Consider the following 22,808-nt stretch of genomic DNA (forward strand, 5'->3'; position numbering starts at 1 on the left):
ATAAGTGGGGCGAGATGCGAAGTCAGGGACGGAGCAAGAAATTAAATACGAAGGGGGTCAAATGAACAACTTTTTTACTTGGAGGGGCCATATGGGTGAATTTGGAGTTTCTTCTACATTTTTTCTACATAATACAAGGGGGTTTTAAAATTTTCCATCATTTGTGGGGGCCATGGCCCTGGCTAGCACCCCATGGTTCCGTCCTTGTGAGAACTGAGGTTGCGGTGGTTGTAATGGTGTGTGGCAAGAACATCATATGGAGGAACCAACTCCACATATAGGAGAAAGAGTATGAATTGCATGCAAAAGCCATTTTATTTTAAAACTAACTGATGGTGAAGAATGGTTATGCATATTCAACACTTCCTCCTCATGTATGGCATACCCTAAACTTGAGACCTTCTATCTATCATACCGCTTAACTTGTATACACCAGCCAGATCATGCAAAAATCCGAACTAACAGAAAATGGCGTATAATATATTTCATCAAAAAATAAGGGAACGATGCATATGGTTACGAGATAGCGGACGAAAGGGAGGAAGTTCTTAAACTTAACAGAGAGGAGTGAAGAACCGTGTGCCAAACGGCGAGGAGACTATGCGGGAGGTGGTGACAAAGTATAAGGCTGCAGAGGCAACAAGATTAGTGGGCTAGGCCTCGTTTACGGACACACATGTAAATTTATGTTTTTGTGGGCTGAATGTTTCACTGGGCCACTTCGCAAGTGACTAATTAATGAGGGCCGCGATGAATGAGCATATCAATTGGGCAAAATCGCCTGAAACCAGGTCACTCGCATCTCATTTCATCGGGCCCGGGTCACTTCTACTTCTACTACCACCTCAATAGTCAATACTCAAAAGAAATCACGACCACGGTATCACAGATGACAACGGAGTTGCAAAAATGTTCACTGTTTTTTTTCTTCAGTGCTCACGAGTAGTAGTTTTTTTCTTCTTCTAGAATACAGTGCTCTCACTAGTTACTATACAATTTTCATCACGTTTAACACCGCTAAATATGCTCGGACTGTCCAGCTTCAACCACCACCTGCAGCTGCACGCCCGCCGGCGCCGCCTCCTCGGCTGTGGTTTGAGGCGCGGGCGTAGAGAACGGCTCCCGCCTGCAGGTGGGGCACGTCTGGTGCGCGGAGAGCCAGCGGTCAATGCACCGGACGTGGAAGCCGTGGTGGCAGCGCGGCAGCACGCGGACGCGCTCGCCCTGCGCGAACTCGGTCAGGCAGATGGCGCACTCGGTGGAGGAGCACACGGCGAGCTCGATCTCGGCCGAGTACTCCACCGTCGGGATCGCCCGGATGGCGGCGCCCTTCCCCTTCCCCTTCTTCTTGGAGCTGGCGCTGGCGACGGCGACGGCCCCGGCCAGAGCCTGCAGCGCGGCCATCTGCACGCCGGCCTCGACGTCGCCGGCGCCGGGGGGCTCGGTCTGACCGTAGCAGACGCGGCACGCGCACCGGACGAACGCGCGGAGCACGAGCGCCACGACGAGGACGCAGAGCAGCAGCGACAGGATCGTGATCACCGTGTCGTCCGCCGATCCGAAGGGCGTGGAACGCGGCGTGCCGGACGGGCCAGGTGTCGAGGCGACCGCCGGCGTGGCTGCCGCGGCGGCGGCGTGCGACAGAAGCCTCCTGGCATGCATCTGTTCCATGTCCATGTTAATACGAGCTAGTAAATGTAGAGCGTCTACTGAGAGAGACAATGGGAGTTGTTGTTGTCTTTGCAGACCGGAGAGTTCTCTGGTGTGCGGCGAGGAGAGCCGTTTATATAGGAGCCGAAGGGGACACAACGGCTATTGCTCCGGTGTCCCCCCCTCTAAACTTTGTTCTATTTAGACGGCTAGGATCTGCTGATACCCCTTCGTGGGTTGACTTAACATGTGTGTTTGGTTCATGGGCAAACATGTACGGAATGGGATGGGATAAAATATGTTTAATTAACGATTAATAGAAAAATATAAATATGCCATTAACACACCGGTTAATATGTAATTAACGGGTCCTTTTCCCTTTGTGGTGGAGGCCGGACCTAGCGGCGGCCGCCTACCCGTGCCTAGCAAGGTCACTACCCGCACATACTTAGCGAGGCCGTTTCTTCGACCGGGTGTGGCGCGGACGTAGCAAGCTCGTTGCTCGCCACGCCATGGAGGCCGCCCCGCCGAGTTAGGGAGCCACGTTGAAAATCAAGCCCACCGCTTACCGCGCCACGGAGGCCGCCGATGTCGAGCGGCGAGCCACGCGGAAAAGCAAGCCCACCGCTCGCCGTGACATGGTGGCCGCCGCTGAGCCGGGGAGCCACACATACGACGGTGGCAGGTGTCGGAGTCGCGTCGACGGCCATGGATTCTCAGGCGGCTAGTGAGATTAGTCATGAAATTCACAGATCATATGGTCCAGCCTTTCTCAGAAATATTCGGCTTTTGGGATGGGATCATCCATATTTTCTAGTCACGAACCAAACACACGTTTACCACCTGAACGTCGTTCGCCAAGGGGGGACACCGGAGCACAGCCCGGACACAACACAAGTTGTGAAGGGGATTATTATTTTGCCAAGATATTTCGTGTCGCTATCTCTTAATTGTGAAGAATGTTTTGCATGAGTGGGGCTTGCGTTAATTTAGCCTTGTGTGTTTTGACGAGTCCAAAAGGTTTCTGGAATGTGGAGTAACCGAGTCACTAAGATAAGATGCACCTTGATCGCTACGTAGAATTCGAACGACGGTCGGCAAAATTCAGAGAAGAGATCTTTTCTGGCCAGTACTAGTAGAACCAATCTAGCCACCCCCAGGCCAGCACCTCAAAAAATAAAAATAAGCTACCCACCCAAGAATTCCACATTACCAGGAGGTGCTTTGGTTTTTCTTTTACTCGGCATAAATATTACGATTTACTGGTATTTACTTCGCTATTTTGTACTCCCTTGTTTCGGAAATAAGTGACTCAGCTATCCGTGTTGATCTAGACTCTACATACATCCGTATCTAACAAAGTTGAGTCACTCATTTTCGAAACGGAGGTTACGCACATGTAGCTTCAAAAGATCTGTAATATTCAGTTCGTAAAATATCTTACAGTGAAAACATCGCACGTATGGGAGCATCGGTCATATACAAATGGCACATGGATCTCCCAATCTCATCAAGTAGCCAAGTAGGGATAGCTTTTTTGAGTAGTGCAGGAAGTTAATTAGTACCGTGCAATGCAAGTGCCACAGTGCCGTTCTCCCAAGCCGAAAAGCACAAGTTTTTTCAGACATTTTGGGCATCCACATTGCAGCATCTCGACACAAAACCACTGTGCTTTAGTACACGGTTTGTTGTTTATGTTAATGACGGAGTTCCGTGTCTGAACAGAGCTTCGTAGGGCCAGAATGTGGCCTTCCTAGCTGAAGCTCCAAAAGTAAGGATTTGCCAAACCGCACTTACGCCCATCGATGATCATTAGGGGCTAAATAATATAGTTTAAAGAAATCACGATCATAATCCTGCATTGCGTTGGAGCCTCCACTAATCGCGACCTGCCGGCCGTCGAGAGTATGCCACGTGGATCGGCAAGCGCCAGGGTGTTGCTGACTTGTCAATACGCGGCTGGTTCGGTGCTCAAGCCCAGGACACCGTGGCGTCCGACGTGTCTCTCTGTGTCAGTCTTGCCGGCTGCTTTCAAGTTTCTGTTGGCGCGCGTGGTTCTTGCCTAGATTTTTCAGTACAAACCGCATATATGGGCTGGGCTGGGCTAAATCCTGCGTTCATGGGCCAATTGTCCCCTCACCCAAATAAGATGTTTATTGCACTGAGAGAAATAGCTTTTTTGGTGAAAAATGTTGCTTATTATGGTCCCTCACAAAACCTTACATACAAAATTTAGCGACGACATGATATTCTAGCGTTCCGTGAAACAAAAACAAAGTTAATGCGCCAAATGGTACAAATAGCCATTTTGAGCACCAATTTTGTTTCTTCGCAGAACACCAAGGGTGACATCTCTTCACCAAATTTTCCATGTGCCCAGAACAATTGAACATGCTTGTTTAGTTGTTTCCATATTATTTTCGGATTTATTTGAGTTGCTTGTTGGTTTATTTGTTACTCTTCACCGGGTTGGTGTGAGCTCGGGAGCCAAACTCCACTCTCAGTATGTTTGCCCTCACTTAGTGAAGGTTGACCCTTTCACCGTTTTCTTCAATTGTAGAATACTTTTTCACTCCGTCATGTGCTATCGGCACATGTTTTCCCTATTTAATTGTAATCATGGTATCTTATCAGTTGTGACGCTTTCGGCTATTGAACATGCCCTCCGTAATTTTAGTAACTCCCTTGATAAGTGTAGGTCGTTTGATTCATAAATGTTTTCACAACTGAAGTTTAATTAATAACATTCTAGACAATATCTATTTCTTCTACTCCGTATATTTTTTTAATCGAAGTTTTTTATTGATTATTCGCAATGCGTCGAAGTGATACACCGATTGAACAAAGTGTCACCAGGAAACAGGGAAATAAGAACAGCCATGATAACGAATCGTCTTTCCGACAGTCCTACTTGGAGACACACCACGGGGTTTTAGAGAATAGACCAGGCTACTTAGGAGCAGGAGATGTGCAATTGTGCATGATGGTCAGTCTTGAGTATATTACGCAACCACGATGATCAGTGTGGAAGATCGTCCAGCTAATCCCTTGGAGATAAAACACACACAACCAGAATATACCTCGATCCTCTTCAGGCATATACAAAGTTCCACCATGTGGCAGAGCACCGAGCTAACCCCTTCCTGATAAGTGGTAAATTGCAAACCGCCATACCGTACCTCGCATATCGTCATGAAAGAAACGTAATTGTGCGTCCCGACGTGCCTCGTCGGGTAGGGATCTTCTCATTATATATTGGTATAACATACGGTTACAAAAGAGTTCTATACGTATACGTACCGTGTACGTCTATCTATTCTAACACCCTCCCTCAATCTCAACTAGTGAGAGATTGAGATTGCGCTTACAATGCTCATACAAAGGTAAAGGGAGAGGTTTAGTGAAGATGTCAGCAACTTGATCCTTTGAAGAGATAAACCGAATCTGAAGTTGCTTTCGAGACACCTGCTCACGAACAAAATGGAAGTCCACTTCAATATGCTTGGTCCGTGCATGAAACACTGGATTTGATGACAAGTAAGTTGCACCAATGTTGTCACACCACAAGACTGGAGGTCGACCTTGAGTGACACCAAGCTCACGCAACAAGGATTGTACCCAGATCAGCTCAGCTGTAGCATCACCAAGAGCTTTATACTCAGACTCCGTACTTGATCTCGAGACAGTAGACTGTTTCCGTGCACTCCAGGCGATCAAATTTCCTCCATAAAAGATAGCATATCCCCCCGTGGATCGCCGATCATCCATATTACCAGCCCAATCAGCATCGGAAAATGCCGAAAGTAGTGTAGAGGAGGAAGACCGAAAAAGCAAGCCACACTGAATGGTGTGACGTACATAGCGAAGGATCCGCTTGACAGCAGACCAATGAGGCGTTCGAGGCTCATGAAGGAATTGGCAGACCTTGTTGACCACAAAGGATAAATCCGGTCGTGTCACTGTGAGGTATTGAAGACCACCAACAATACTGCGATACTGAGTAGCCTCCTCAGAAGAAAGAGCATCACCATCCGAGCTGCACAGGCGTTCAGAGGACGCCATAGGAGTAGTCACTGGAGTACACTTCAACATACCAGCGCGAGCAAGAAGCTCCAAAGCATACTTACGCTGTTGAAGAAGAAGATGGCCAGTGGAGGGCGATGACACTTCAATACCCAGAAAATAATGTAGGGCACCAAGATCCTTCACAGAGAACTCAGACCGAAGCTGACCAATCAACCTGGGAATAGCAGCCTCTAGTGAGCTGAGAACAATGATGTCATCAACATAGACCAACAGGTAAATGGTAACATCCCGGCGACGAAGAATAAACAAGGACGTATCTGCCACTGACGGGGAAAAACCCAAAGCACCAAGAACTGAACTGAGACGGGCGTGCCAAGCACGAGGAGCCTGCTTGAGGCCATAGAGTGATTTGACAAGTCTGCAGTAATGATCCGGTTTAGTGGAATCAACAAAGCCATGAGGTTGCCTCATATAAACCTCCTCATCCAGAAAACCATGGAGAAAGGCATTCTGAATATCAAGCCGACGAAGGTGCCATCGGTGAGAAAGAGCCATAGCAAGTAATAACCGAACAGTAGGAGGTTTCACCACAGGACTGAAAGTCTCGTCATAGTCAAGACCATATCGTTGTTTGTAGCCCTTCGCAACTAAACGTGCCTTGTATCTCTCAATAGAGCCGTCAGCATGAAGCTTTACCTTAAAGACCCACCGGGAATCAATCAGATTAACACCAGAAACAGGGGGAACGAGTCGCCAAGTACCATTATCCTGTAGGGCAGAAAATTCAGCCTCCATAGCATCGCGCCAGTGAGGAAGGCGTAGAGCTTCTTTATAGTCCCGGGGTTCATGAGTATGCTTCGACGCAGAATAAGCCTGCAGAACAGAATTCCAAGCAACCGTACCATCTGTGCGCTGCTTAGGCTGTTGAATACCTCGACGCAGACGTGTTATAGGACCAGTCGGTGGAGGAACATTGGCAGCAGATGAAGTGGAGTCAGCGGCTGTTGTGGACGGAACGGACGGAGCTGCTGTTGTCGAAGAAACGGGTGTCGCGGGCGAGGAGACCGGCTGTGTCGCTGCCTGGGAGACAGGGGACACCGGTGATGGGCCAGGAGGAGACTGCCCAGAAGTGCGGTCGTCGCGCACAGCAGAAGAAAATACGGGCGTCGTTGGCAGGACGCTGCCGAGATCGCGCGACGCAGACACCAGAGGCACAGCAGCATGCATGGGAGTAGCAGCATGCATGCGATCAGCAGCTTGCATGCGCAGGCCATCCACTTCCGTGGCAGCTGCAGCATGATTCGTGGGCACGGACGGAGGCTCCGTGCATGCGGGCACGCAGCCCGAGGCCAAGCCAGGTGAGCCACCAGCCAAGCCATTGCATGGCTCAACGCAGCCCGAGGCAGAGCCAGGAGGTGCTGAAGAGAGGCTTGGCTGCACGCAGCCCGAGGAGGAGCCATGCATGGGCAGCAAGCCAAGCAGATTTGAAGGATGATGATCTACGTCCCGCGACGGTGTGGGCGAGATTCAAATTTCCAGTCGACCACCGCGTCCAGTACCTGCACCATGGTTAGCAAGCAACGGCGAGGCATGTGCATTATCCATAAATTGGTCAGCTGAAAGTAAGGAAGACTCCGATATAGGTGGCAGTGTATGTGAGTTGGGCAAGTTAACAAAGGGGAACACATTCTCGTCGAAGATGACATCCCGCGATATATAGACTCTATTGGAAGGAACATGGAGACACTTGTATCCTTTATGAAGAGAGCTATAGCCCAAAAATACACATTTCTTGGATCGGAACTCAAGTTTGTGATTATTATATGGTCGAAGATGAGGCCAACAAGCACAGCCAAACACCTTAAAAAAGGTGTAGTCAGGTGTTTCCTTAAGAAGACGCTCAAGAGGAGTTTTCATGTCGATGGTGCGACTAGGAAGCCTGTTGATAAGAAAACAAGCAGTAGCAAACGCATCACTCCAATAGCATAAAGGGACAGACCCATGAGCAAGCAAGGTAAGACCGGTTTCAACAATGTGACGGTGCTTACGCTCGGCAGTGCCATTCTGTTGATGAGTGTGAGGACAAGACACGCGGTGTGAGATACCCAAATTATGAAAGAAGGGATGAAGTTTCTCATATTCTCCCCCCAATCAGTTTGAACATGAATAATTTTGCGATTTAACAGGCGTTCAACATGGTTCTGAAACTGGAGAAACACATCATAGACATCAGATTTATGCTTAAGAAGATAGAGCCAAGTGAAACGACTATAAGAATCAACAAAACTCACATAAAAACGATGTCCACTAACAGATGGTTGTGCAGGACCCCACACATCAGAATAAATAATCTCTAATGAAAACTTTGTTACACGAGTAGACAAGGAGAAAGGTAACTGATGACTCTTCCCTTGCTGACAAGCATCACAAACTGACTCAATTTTATTGGACTCATGGAGGGATGGTAATTCATGACTACGAAGAACATGTTGAACGACTTGTAATGCTGGATGTCCTAAACGACGATGCCACATATCACGAGACACCTTGACGCTGCTAAGTGCTTGCTTGATGACAGGAGCTTTAATCTCATAGAGACCACCACTGCAACGACCTCTAAGAATGGGTGCCCGCGTGTCCCGGTCCTTAACAAAAAGATCATGAGGATGAAGTTCAATGAATACATTATTATCAGATGAAAGTTTACTCATAGATAACAAATTGCGAGTTGCTTTAGGAACATGAAGGACACGATTAAGGGCTAGAGACCTAGAGGATGGAGTAGGTAGAATAGCATGACCAATATTATGAATGCGCATACCTGAACCATTGGCTGTGTGAACCTGGTCGGTGCCGTGGTAGGGCTCTCGTGAGGTGAGCTTGTCCAGCTCATGAGTAATGTGATGAGTGGCGCCAGAATCTGCATACCATGCCGGGTCTGCAACCTGAGGAGCGCCAGAGGAAGATGCATGGGAGGCAGTCATCGCCATGGAGAGTTGCTTCTCGGTGTCGCGCCCATCATTGCCGATGCCGAGAAAGTCACGGTTAAACCGCTTGTAGCACCGAGAAGCAGTGTGACGAGGGACTCCACAGAGCTGACAGACGACACTGCCACGTCCAACAGTCAGCTTAGGGGCCGTGGGAGAGGGCGCCGTCTTGGGCGGTGGAGCAGAGGGCCGGGGGCTGCCACGAGCAGTCCATGCAGCGACAGGTCCGGCGGGAGTGGAGGCAGCAGCGTGCGCCGCCGGATAGTGAGCAGCACCTCCGTGAGTGCGGCGTTGCGCTAGCTTGCGCTGCTCAGTAGCCTGGAGCTGCGAGAACAGGTCACGAATCTGAATAGGAGTGGTGCGAGCATTAACCACCTCGAACAGGGCATCATACTCTTCACCGAGGCCGGCGAGGAGGGAAGAGATAAACTCATCATCGCGGAGAGGCATCCCAATACTAGTCAACGAGTCCGAGAGTGCCTTCATCTGATGGAAGTAGACATTGATAGTCTTGTTGTCCTTCTTCAAGTCAGCCATCTCTTGCCTGAGAGCCGAGGCACGAGCAATAGACGTCGACGCAAAAGCGCCACTCAATGTCTCCCAAGCCTCGCGAGAAGTACCGGCGAACATGATCATACCCAAGACGCCCTCAGTCATTGAAGAGACGAAACCCGAGAGGATTGCCTGGTCCTGCTGAATCCAGTGCTGGTGCGCCGGGTTCGGCTGTGAGTGTAGGCCGCCGGCGTGGCTGGCGACGACATGAGGGTCGGGGCAGACAAAGGATCCATCAACATAGCCCATCAACATATGGCTGCGGAGCAGCGGACCAACCTGAGCACGCCAGAACATGTAGTTATCGCTGGTCAGCTTAATGGTGATGGCCGGAGCGATGGTGACAATGCTGGGAAGCGCAGTATGGTTGAACGGTCCGGCGCCGTAAGATGGCAGCGGCTGGTGCTGGGGCGGAAAACCGGACGGCGCCGCGCTGTAGGGCATCGGGCCAGTGTACGGCAGTGACGACGGGCCGGCATGAGACAGCGACGGTGCCCGCGGAAACCCGAGGGCAAGAGGATACGTGCCCTGGGGAGAATACCCTGCCATCGGATGATTGTTGTATCCGGGGTATTGCTGCTGGCGAACGGAAGCAAAGACGTCGGAATAGATTGATGCATCTGAGAAGATAGCATCCATCGTTGCTGAAGGCAACGTGGTGCCGTCCGTGGCAGCTACAGCAGGGCTCGGCGCGATCGGCAGCACGCCAAGGCCGGCGCCCAAGGACGAGGCAGGGGGCGGCGTGGCAGCAGACGCGGGCAGCACGGCGGCCGGCAGCACGGGCGGAGGCGCGCCCGGAGGGACCGCGCCATGGCCGGCGCCCAAGGTCGAGGCAGGGGGCAGCGCGGCAGCAGACGCGGGCGGGACGGGGAGCCCCGCAGAGGAAGAGGACGAGGTCGACGCCGTGATGTCGGCGGACGACCCGGAAGCCATCATGGCAGCGACGAGCTGCGGCGGCGGAGCGCGGAAGCGAAAGTCGGCGGCGGCGACGAAAACCCTAGGTCAGGTCGCGGCTCTGATACCATGAAAGAAACGTAATTGTGCGTCCCGACGTGCCTCGTCGGGTAGGGATCTTCTCATTATATATTGGTATAACATACGGTTACAAAAGAGTTCTATACGTATACGTACCGTGTACGTCTATCTATTCTAACACGTCACACATACACACAGAACTCTACATCAGCTATATTTGAATCATATCCACTTCAGCTTTTGGTTTACATAACATTCAGGAGTGCGTGAAACAAATCTTCACTGGCGCATGATACGCAACAGGAGCAAAAGTTTCGAGGATGACTGTATCTTCACACACAGGTTGAGGACAGAGGGAGAGGGAAACTGCATATGAGTTGTCTTTCTGGCGTTGCTACTTGGAGAGATACTACGGTGTTTCAGAGAACAGACCCTGTTATTTAGGAGCAACAGATGTGCATGATGGTCAGTCTTGAACACTGCTGAAGGAACGATCTGGCAGATCGCGGAGCTAATCCCTTCTGCGATAAAATGCACATGACCAGAATATAGCTCGATGATCCTCGTCACACATACACAAGTTCCACGTCTATATGTAAATCGTACCCGCTCAAGCTTTTGTATTGTTCTGGGTCATTTTAGAACTTCACTACTGGAGAATCAATGTGGCAGAGCACCGAGCTAACCCCTTCCCAGTAAATTTGCACACCACCACAGTCAGCAGCATACCTCGGATAACGTCACACATGTATATCAGCTATATGCCTATATCTAAATCATATATACTTGGACTTTTGGTTTAGAATTTAGATAGACTCAGGAGTGCGCGGAACGTATCTTGCATCGAAGCATGATTTGCAACAGGAGCCAAACTTTTAGGGATGACTGTAATAGAGAGTAATCTGTATCTTGCATCGAAGCATGATTCGCATCAGGAGCAAAAGTTTGGGGATGACTGTATATTCACACCCAGGTTGAGGAATCGAGTGGAAGAGAGCAACGAACACTAGAGGATGCATGAGAAAAGAGGATGCATTTAAAATCATGCATGTGTTTTACAGTAAATCTTTGAGAAACATAGAGGATGGCACAAATTATTATTTTGCGTCACCTGTTTTATTTAACTCAAAAATTAACTGATTCCCCAACAGCAAAGACAACATAGAGAAAAACACATATATTTTAGATAGTAAATGTAAGAACCATGAGCACTGTTCCGGATTGTTACTTCAAGAACTAAAGGTTGATAGTTTTGCTCACATTTAGCCGTATTTGAAGATAACAAATCTGCTCATGTCCAGATGTCCAGCTAGTGGTGGCGACATCTAGCGGATCATGACAACAGCGAAATCCACGTCAGGTAGACCGCACATGTATGTAGTATCATATGCAATTCCTTCCAACTCCCAATACAACGCTGCAAAATGGAACAATTGCCTTATTAGCAATCCAAAATCCACGATCATGGTCCAGAAATAATAAAACTAACAAAGTCAACCTTATAGGTATATACTATAATATCATGAGAACTTGAGAAGGGCAACTCGGACATATATCACATCAGCATCAAATTTATTTGAAGCTAACATAATTTAATGGCAGCGTTACATGTGCCAGGATATATGGGAACATTTACATGAGTAATTTGATTTTATAGCAATAAAATAGTAGATATGATGCTAGTGACCTTACTATGGCTCAAGGTTGTTGTCTGGATGCGGTGAGATGCCTTGACATTGCCACCGCAATACACATGGCCGCAACACCAAACGCTTCCAGCACGACGCCCTCACGTACCTTCTCCAGCAGCAAGTGCACAGTGAGTACAAAAGTAAAACACCCATTGATACATGTTGCAAGCTAATTGACATAGCCAACACGAAATATAAATATATAAAGAGAATATACTGCATGGTAGAAATCTAGTATATATACAAGCTAATGGGCTATGATTGGGCTAGATACGATTGAATTTACACATAAAAAATGTAGAAACCTATATAATGTCCTTGGCTGATTTCATAAGTGGTATTATTTACACAATGGTTCAAGCCTAACCTTGTAAAGATTATGAAAACAGTAGACCGCCCGTTACAGTAGTAGACTCTCTGTATCAAGGGGCAGATTCATGCCCCAAATTGTAAGCACAAATACATCTCTTATGTGGCATAGAAAAATCTTGATGTTCAACACTAACAATTATACGTCCAAGGGACTTTTATTTTACTGAAGCGAACATGGCAAACAAGAAAGAGAGTCGACCCATGATAATTCAGTACATAGATGACAAGTATTAATAAAACTGCATCCACAGAAATTGGAATGCCTTATTGCGTATAAATTGGAATGCCTCAGTTGTGGGTTCAACATGGCAAGTTCTTTTAGACACTGATTATCTTGTTTGTTTCTCTCGACACTCTACAAGCAGAGCCTTATCTTTGCACCGTGATGCATTTCTGCAGCGCACTACCGCAATAAGAAAATGTTATGCAGTCCTGTATTAAGATGGCAGTGACCTCAACATAGGCATTATTTACTTAATTATGTTTAACTTCTCATAGACTTACATACAATTACTGGTGACCAATAGATCCACATATTTATATTAACTCGCAGTGATGTTTACACAAGAATACAAGATAGAATTATGCAGTGAATACCCAATGTTATTTGTATAGCATAAATGGGCTTCTTCCTCTTTGCTATGTTCATCAATGGACCACGCAATGAGCCTGAACAGTATGAAATTAACTAAATGAGAATCCAATCTGAGCTCCAGTGATAAATATGCAAGTTCCAGTTATGAGAATAAAGAGGCCTGAGGTAATAAAATGAAAATAGAGAGCATGTAAAACCTTGAACCATGTTGTACCAGCATAAACAACTCATCAATCTTTGACGAGATAGAAATATATCTTTCACTTGTAATGCCATCTTGTAATTTAACAACAAGCCTTTCAAAGAATCTCCAAACAGAAATAATTGCAGTGACCACTTGTAGCAGAAGTATAGGTGAGAAAATAGCTCGAACTCGGGATAAATCGTGCATTAGAAGGAGTACCCTGCATAGAATATAGAGATAAAATGTACTTAGTCTAGTCACTGTGGTAGAGGAATAGCTCAACAAACATAAATAAGTTGGTAATCATATTGGCCTTCACAGACACTAGGTGACTAGCGGCTTTCACCTCGAACATTCAAAGCACAAAACTGGGATTTACATCTCACATGTGGCAGGCACAATCTATGTGCAGAACATAATACATAGATGTTGGCATGTCAGACACATGACTTGTTCAGGCGAACAACACCATAGTCCTAAACCTAAAACTAACTACAGCTCGTTGGGCGAACCATCACAGTGCACAAGGGAGATTGAAGGGAGAAGAAATAGCTTACAGTGGTAGTTGTAATCGTGGATGAAGCCATCGAGGTCGCTGAAGAAGACGGGAGGGTATCCGTAGCCTATCACCGTACCACGGTGGGGAGAGGTCCCGGCCACCCAGGCGACAGGAACAGGTTGTAGTCGTCGACGTCGGGTAGCAGGGGACTAGGGAGGCAGAGAAGCTCGTGGTCGAGGAAGGGGAGTAGTGGAGGCGCGGGCGTGGGCACCGTGTTGCGAGCCCAAGCCCCACGGCTAGGATTTCGCGGGCACGCGCGCTTGAGTGATGTAGGGTGGCGCCGAGGCATGGATCCGGCGAAGGGGTCCATGGCGGCGTCGCGCCGGGCGCCGGTATCGGCGGGAGGCAGCCGGAGGCGGCCCGGCCGCGATCCGCGCATCGGATGCAAGGGAGAAGCTAGGGTTTGGCGACGAGGTCGCGGCCGCGCGGCGTCCTCGCGAGGCGGTGGTCCGGGTCGTGGGTGGGAAGAGGAGTCGCGGGGGAGAAGATGGACGACGCCGGTTCCAGGTCACCGGTGCTAGAGGAGACGGATCGCGGCGGCGCTAGGATCGCCGGTGCTTAGGACCTCCTCCATGGTCACCGGTGCTCGGGTGAGTTCGCTCGACCTGGGGAAATTGTGGGAGCAGAAAAGTCAACGCGGCCATCCTTATTTTCCCGGCCCACCAATTTTCCGCGCAAGGCCGTTTTCTTCTCAGCCCATCGCACACGGGACGGGAGGCCCACTAAAAAAAGTAAAGCAAAATCTCCTGTGAGTTCGTCGGGAAAGTGTGTCTCGAGGATTATCTCAAAAAAAAAAGTGTGTCTCGAGGACGGAGGCGACGGCACGGACGCTGACCTAGGGACGTCGACGGACACAAGAGGGCCTTCTCTCCGGTGAGTTCCTCCCTTGCCTCTTCCCCTATCCTCCCCTCCATAGGGTTTCTCCATATTCCTCTAGTCCTCCTTCTCCTCGTTGGTTGCGGGCCGCCACGGACGTAGCACCGGCGGTGACCCGCAACATCACCATCGTCCACCCTCGTGTTTGTCGGCTCATGTCGAGGCGAGTCGAGCTCCGTGCCATCCCGCCAGTGCGTTGGTTTCCCCAGTCGTCCACATCCCATCCTCTGGTCTGGTTCTTTGGACTCTAGGTAGAGAAGAGCGAGCGCTTTGTGCCCTCCGTTTCTTGATGTTATGTAGGTCAATTTCTGCAAGGACTAGTCCTAAGCACTCGGAATTAGTTGTCTTGGTAAGTGGAAAAGAGAAAGTAAGCAGCTAGACGATCTCTGGTGTCTACATCCCCATCAGATCTTGCAGATCTGGGTAGATGATCACCTGCAGATTTTGATCAACGATCTATGGTGTGTGCATTTCTAGCCGACCTTGCGGATCACGGTTTTTCCGACATTTCTACTTATTATGCATCACCGTATTGCTTCTTGTTAAGTAGGCGGGTAATAAAACTTGATTAGTACAAAAAAAGGTGAGGACTAGTAGTACATCTCGCTTTGCTGAGACCAATAAAAAAGCAAGTAGGGCACACATGGTTTAGAGAAACGATATTTTTAGCCTCGAAGTGTGGAGAGTTCCAAGCAGCCTACTTTCTTTCTCGGTTTCGATACTAGTTTCCAATAACCTAATACTAGTATCCCTTGTTATTTCGTCAATTGATACCACCGAGTATTTTGTCATGTTGGTTCCTTCAAATTTAGTCCATCAAGTGTTATTGGTTTGATGCGTTTTCCTCTAAACAAGTGGCATGATATGATATATCTCAACACAGTTTAGTAGTTTACAATAGAAATTTGACAAAGCCTCGCCATGTACTATCTATGTTTCCAACAATAACAACAATAGTAGCTTCAATACTAACCATCCCGAGCTTCCAATTTAGTCATGTTCATTTTCTCTGTCCCCTACATTCCCTTTGTTGTAGTAGAGCGCACTCCAAATGTTACTGCTATCCGTTTTCCTCGAGAAGTTACAAAGGTTCACTTTGAACATTCACTTGACTATCCACTTATAAAAAATATCTTCATTTGACTTGCATTATCATTGGAAATATTTAACATACTTCAAATTGTATATATCCTTGAACTAATTCAACTATGGCTTCGTAGCAACACACATACTCTTTGCTATTTAGTTATTAATTAGTGTTGTTTTGGGGTTCGTTGGCTCATCTTTTAAACATTGAAGAAGGAACAACTTCTCCGTGAGCGTGGTCTTGGTCTTGGTGTTGTTTTTGTGCACACCTTGACGAATACTGATTTGAAGGGCAATGGACTGGTATAATTCTCCTTTTCTTTATGTAATCTTAGTTATCCTTTATATCCTTCCCATATATAATTTAATTTTTATTATTCAGCGTATACCGAAGGAAGTTGTTAGGTCCTTGAATATCTCTGAAAGCGGGGAGGCATGTTTTTTTGTTGATGACTATGGCTACCGCACTCAGGGTGCATACTACACTACTACTGATGGAAGGCTGAAGTTCGATTCCTGCTGGTCGGAGTTTGCTAAGGAGTATAACTTTGAATCTGGGAATGTTGTTCTCATTCTTTTCAACCAGGACGGCTGTGGTGGTATTGAAGTTTCAGTTGATATCATATGATATAATCTTTATCATATGATATAATTGTTTTAGTCTACAATTTGTGTGTGTCCATTGTGTGTTTATGTCATTTCGCTACCCTGGCCGCTTGTTTGACTATACATGTCGCAGTATCTATTATGCAGACTATATTTCTGATTTTTTTGATTTGGGTTTTGGGGGTAACTCCGCCTACCATATTCTCGGTAGCCGGTCCCAAGCCCGGATAAAGGAGGAGGGTCTCTCTGTTTCTTTCTTCTCAGTATTGAGCGATATTTTAAGTTTTTTGCTCTGATTCTCGGTATCTGTAAATTTCTTGATAAAGGAGGAGTGTCTCTGTTCGTCAATCATTTGTCTTTCTTAGTCTTAGTTCATGTGTGCCAGGATAAAATTTGTCAATCTCGCAGTAGGAGGGTACATTGGCTCTTGTGTGAAGGGATTGTATAGTGGGATTGTGCAGGGGGTACACTTTATGATTGACTATTTGGTCCTGCATTTTTCCTACAGCCAGTTCAATTTTCACTGATTTTAATTGTTCATTTTTTGCAAAGTAATATGTACTTCCCTGGGCCTTGGGAAAAACAGAACAAGCCCACTAGGCTGGAAGTTAAGTGTTTTACTTCCCTGGGCCTTGGGAAAAACAGAACAAGCCCACTAGGCTGGAAGTTAAGTGTTTTACTTCCCTGGGCCTTGGGAAACACAGAACAAGCCCACTAGGCCGGAAGTTAAGTGTTTTATTTCCCTGGGCCTTAAAAGCAAGGTGGGAACATGTGAAGTGGGATCGATCGTGGGTGGAATAACTGCTCGACCACCCCTATATTCCCACCCCTCTCTTTCAATCACAGGCATGCACAGTTCTTTCTAAACTGTACGTCCCACCCCTCTATTCCGATCAAAGTTCTTCTGTTCATCGATATCTCTTTTTTCTAATTTGATTTCTATTAATTGTTCATCCTCTCCTTGTTCTCAATTACTGGTTCCTTGGTTGCTCCTATTAATTTTTCCATCCAACATGTGCAGAACCTGAAAGGTCTAGCAGTTCATTCTCTCCAAATCAAACTGTCTGTTTGACGGTGAGTTTTATGTTTTCTCGCGATTAAGATTTCTGATTAAACTATTCATTGTTCATCCTCTCCTTGTTCTCAATTACTGGTTCCTTGGTTGCTTCAATTAATTGTTCAATCCAACCTGTGCAGAACCAGAAGGTCTAGCAGTTCATCCTCTACAAATCAATCTGCTGTTTGACGGTTAGTTGTTTACTTCCTGAATCTCTCACCCTGTGCCCATGCATAAATTATTTACCTGGATAAATGTTTGTTTACATCTAGCTATGTGACGGAAGAGAAAAGGGCAAGGAATACCCTCTAGCTATGACAGACACCGCTGTATTCCTTTTTGTGTTTTGTCCGCTACCTTTTCGTCCGGTCACCATGCATGGCACACACCGCATTAATGTTTGTTTTACCTACAGAATGTACCTTGTTTTTACAACTGCCTTTAAAAGTAATTAGGGGCACTTTGTTAACATATAGGGGCACTTTGGAGGTTGAACAAGTTCTCGTACTGTCAGATTTATTACAACTTCTTTTTTCTAGTAGTTCAGGCTTTTAAGTTTGAAGGATTTAAGGAGTAATGTTAGATTTAGCTCATTCGTAAGTTATTTTCTCCCTAGTTAGATTCAATTAATTGCCAACACATACAAACATGTGAACGACACACCACAAAGTTAGATTGCATGGACAACCTCGTGGCTGTCGGACGCATCTCGTGGCTGTCCGATATGGAGCCGACGGCGTGGAGGAAGCTAGTCCCGAACGGGTGAAGTTGGCCCAGGACACCACCCGTTGATCGCTGAAGCAGACCATAGCTCTCCATTATGTACCGTGCAACCGTAGCTGTACATTATACTACATACTGTAAACGGACATGTGCATGCATAAATTGTAATTTTTTTACATCATCTCCTAAATCTCTCCAATTCTATTGTAGGTGATGGCCGAAATGACTTGTGTTGGCTGTGAGCAACCTTCTGAAATTTGTGGCCGTGCAGAGAGGAAAACAACAAGTTTCAATGTTATCGTCGTTCCTGGATTCCTACATGGTGTGGTAAGACATGTTGAAACTGGATAATGTGGTTTCCATTCATTGTGATACAGTAGCCAATCATATTATTTATAACTTAACACTTTTTGTGTACATACAGAATGTACCTTGCTCCTTCAGAGAGAGGTTGAACAAGTTCACAAAGAATTGGCTAGTTGCCAGGACACCCAATTTCCGCAAATATGATTTGTTCCTGAGAAAAGATAGGTTGAGGACATACATTTGTGGTCCTTAGTTGGAAATCTTTAATTAGGGCTTATGATATAGAAGTGGGAGATGTTGTGCATTTCGAATACAATGAAGATTCTCTTGATGGACTATCCAACTTATTCAATGTTATTGTTTACAAGAACAATATTGAGAAAGCCGTAGTTGAAGAAACTGGTATATTCGGCTCAACTTCATGTTTTTAAATTTAGTATTGTCTGAACCTATAGCCATTCCTATATGTTACTGAAATTGTATGGCACCTATTTCTGCAGTGGTTGGAGATATGCCTAGTTCCATACGGAGCATCCTGTACAGAACTGTATTCACAGACATCAATTCAGTTACTGAGCAGGAGATGGCTGCCATTCTTTCTGGAATCTACAAAGATGTTTACGTCACCGAACATGAATTCTATGAACTAAAAGATTAGAAGAATTTTTGGGTGCACAAGATGGATGAGGACAATCAGGAATTTGAAGCCTTGGTAAGTTTGTCTGGTTTGGTTTGTGCTACTAGCTAATTATTCTAATGTTTTCATGCATTTGAATGCAATAATTAGATGTTGACAAATTATTATTTGCTCTTATGTCAGTACATGCCTAGTGAGGCTGTGGATGGCTACAGGTACCCAGTTTTTGGAAAAGCACATCTTTCAAGGAATGGACAACCCCTAGAAGGAGAAGAAGAAGACTTTATTGACTGCACCTACAAAATTGAATGGGACCTTGGACATGTATCCTTTTCAAATGGTTGGACGAGACTTTGCTTGCTGCTTGCTCACATTGGAGTTGAATCAAGCTGTTTTGATCAAGATATATCCAATGCAGGAGTATATAAGTCTCAACTTTGTTGACATCATCAACTAGTGGGGGCAATGAGCTAGTTCGGATTATCAAGTAAACTTGTTCTAGTTTAATGTTATACGATAGAACTTGTTCAAATTATCAAATAGTTTGGATTATCACCTAGTTTAGCTTCAAATTATCAAGTAGTTTGGATTATCACCTAGTTTAGCTTTCAAGTTCTATGTGATGGTTTGTAGGAATTTAAGTGTTTGAATTATCTCGTTTCTATTACCGGATGTTTATGTCTGTTGTTTACACATAATTTGTTGTTTTTAACTTTGTTCGAATTTGTAACTAAGCACTTGAATTTGGCGGTGGAGGCCGTGTGTGCGCTGCTGGGCTGACTGCTCGCGCGGCTGTGCTTTGGTCAGTAGGACTTGTCCCTTTCGGATGACCTGGAAGGCTGGAAGCCGTGGCACACCACCACCTCACCGGCGGGGAATTTGGGGCATTTGTGAAACTGCCCCAATAGGTATATAGCAATTGGGGCACTTTTTGAAACTGCCCCAATAGGTGTATACCAATTGGGGCACTTTTTGAAACTGCCCCAATAGGTGTATACCAATTGGGGCACTTCTCCAAACTGCCCCAATAGGTGTATACCTATTGGGGCACTTGTCCAAACTGCCCCAATAGGTGTATAACTATTGGGGCACTTGTCCAAACTGCCCCAATAGGTGTATACCAATTGGGGCACTTCTCGAAACTGCCCCAATAGGTGTATACAAATTGGGGCACTTCTCAAAACTGCCCCAATAGGTGTATACCTATTGGGGCACTTCTCAAAACTGCCCCAATAGGTATCACCTATTGGGGCACTTCTCAAAACTGCCCCAATAGGTAGGGCATTAGAGGCATTTTGGCAAAAGTGCCTCTAAAAGGGGGTATTTAGGGGCACTTTGAAAAGTGCCCCAGGGCAAACGGTGATTACATCTAACGTCGTATATTACCCGCTGTGAAGGGATTTAGATACAGCTACGAGGTAAAGAGAAACTGCAACCAATAGTCGACCAGGGGCCCTGTATTTCCATACACAAAAGTAAGGAAAAGCTGTTCGAAAGAACAAAAGCGCATGGAAAAGATAATGGGTTGTTAAGGAGTATAACTATTTGAGCTTTTGCACAGGCAGTGAGAGCGCCTCGTAGATTGTAGCCACGAAATGGTAGGCTACTTGCTCTTAAGGTAGCTTATCCCAGACATATCAGCTCAATTCAATAGTTGAGGTCGCTCTGAATGGCCAAGAGCCTAATGTCCGTGCAGGCGCACACAGCGATCGACCAGCAGCCGTGTCATTTGATCCCATCCTATCCACTGCACACTGCAGTGAGGAATCCAGTCCAAGTATTACACTGCAAGTGGTAATACTTAAACTTAACATGTCGTAATGGATGGGCTCGTGCGGGTGCAGGGGTTAAGTTACTAGCCTAGCTCCATGATTGACTAGTCTGTTTCATCCCTTCACGCGCGCACGGGCCACAAGACGGGAATGCAGGGACACTCTCTCTGCGCTATGAAAGAAGAACAATATACACAAGCAGTTACTCATTTCGAAATGTTTGCGTTTATATATGTATGCTCTGGTTAACTTCTGTTTCAGCAAAAGACAGTCCCGGAGCTTTCCATGCATCTGTTGCTAGTACTTTGTGTGCTTCTTAGACAACCGTACAATTTATTACTATTCACGAACCCTAGCCTACACCGCACCCCTCCTCCCAACCCTCCCGCCGCCGCCGCCGGCAGCGCCGCCGGGGCAAAGATCTCGGGGCGTGGCGGCGGCGGGGGCCTCCCCTCGTGGCGCGTCGGGAACGGCGACCAATGGAGCCTCTTACGCGGCGGCGGCGGCCCTTCTGCCTCCCGGGGCGGCGGCGGCCGAATGAGGATGTAGGGGCAGCGGCGGCCCTCCCGGGGTCGATCCAGCTGCGGGCTGCGGCCTCCTCGCCTCCCATCGGCGGCATGCCGGCGGTGGTGGCTGGTGGAGGCGGGCGCCTTTCCCTCCGCCTCTCGCCGGTGAGGGGTGATGATCTTGGGCTTCTCTCGCGGTATGAGGACGCCCGGGGCAGCAGCCTTGGGTTCGACGGTGGAGGTGACCCTCTTCTTCGCCGGAGAGGATCGGCCTACGGTTGGTGGTGGTGGATCTATTGATCTATCACCGCGTTCCGGCGGCGAGATGGAGGGGCTTGGAAGCCGGCGATGGTGTCGCCGGTGGAGGGTTGGAGTGGCCAGCCCAGGGTGGTCGCCGACGTGGGGGTCCGACCTGAATAAAGGCGGCGGTCCTAGGGCCTCTCTTGCGTGAAGAGGAGGACCTACCGGAGGCCTGGACTCGTGATCCGGCCGGAGTGTTGAGTTCCGGAAGGCTCCGCCGGCGAATGTAACGGTGCTTTTGCCCGAAGTTTGCCGGATCGGTGGTATTCGGTCGTGCGCACCCATGTTTTTATTCCGACCGATTGGTTCCGGAGGGAGTGGCGCGAAGCTCTTTTTCCGTGTTGACATCAAGTGACTATGGATCCATGATGAAAGTCGGAAGAAGAGAATTTCATGAAGGCCGGAGGGGAGGACTAGCTAAGGGAGGTTCAAGTCTCCGCGCTGTTGAGGGGCTTGCTTGGTGTTCCGGGCTTCACAGCAGCGGTATGAAAGTGGGGGTGAAAACACAGGTGAAGTTCGTAGTCCTACCTTTCGGGTGAAAACCCAAGGTCCGGCCTTAACTGGTTGTGCCTGGCAATGACCTTGTTGGAGGCATTGTTTTGAGAGCGGGGACTATCTTCAGGGTGAAAACCTAAGATCTTTGATCGGGCGACGACGGTGTTAGAGCACTGTTCCCTTCTTGGAGGCGTCGTTTTTTGAGAGTCTGTTTTTCAGGTGTTGTCTTGGCGGTGGATGTATTGCTGTTGTTAGACCCGAGATACTGTAGCGGGACTTTTGTTTCTTAGTTTCCTTTTCATTTTTTGGCTGTGTGCATCCGTAGTGCCATTAGGGTGGTGCGTTGTTGCAGAGGCTGGGTGTAATTGGTATCTTTTGATATTAATATATTCCCTTTATCAAAAAAAAAAAACCGTACAATTTCTGTACTAGCATATGGTTTATGCATATCTGATGAGGGCAAAGCTAATCTTTAAATCTAGATCGAAGCCCACTCAAGCGACATATACTTTGGAGGCGTGAACCATGGACAGATCGGCTGTCATGTCTCTATGATGAAGGCACGTACTTACGCTGTTACGCGACGCGTGTTACGGACGCGGCAAAAAAGTACATATCGAGTTCATACGTGTGATGGCCTCATGGGTCTCATGACTAGGCTAAAGCAAACTGAAAAGTGCACTACCTTCCGGGGGAAATATGTAAGCGCCAGATGGTGAAGTTGAAAGCAAACCAGGAGACCACATGGGGGATCGAGCAGTAGTGGTGTTTCTGACCTGCGCATCAATCCCTCTCAATTTGATGCATATGTTTGTCTTATTTTATCTTTTTGAAAGAGAAAAAAAACCTAGGA

At 47.3% G+C, this 22,808-nt stretch overlaps 1 protein-coding gene across 1 annotated transcript; it reads right to left on the minus strand.

The window, feature by feature from the left end:
- Nucleotides 1–1,017: 1,017 nt before the first annotated feature.
- LOC124662762 (RING-H2 finger protein ATL74-like) lies at nucleotides 1,018–1,677 on the minus strand. The gene has a single exon (XM_047200563.1). The coding sequence runs from the start codon at nucleotides 1,675–1,677 to the stop codon at nucleotides 1,018–1,020; it is 660 nt and encodes a 219-aa protein (XP_047056519.1).
- Between the last annotated feature and the right edge of the window lie 21,131 nt (nucleotides 1,678–22,808).

Source organism: Lolium rigidum, chromosome 6 (genome assembly GCF_022539505.1).
Source record: "Lolium rigidum isolate FL_2022 chromosome 6, APGP_CSIRO_Lrig_0.1, whole genome shotgun sequence".
Classification (NCBI taxonomy): Eukaryota; Viridiplantae; Streptophyta; class Magnoliopsida; order Poales; family Poaceae; genus Lolium; species Lolium rigidum.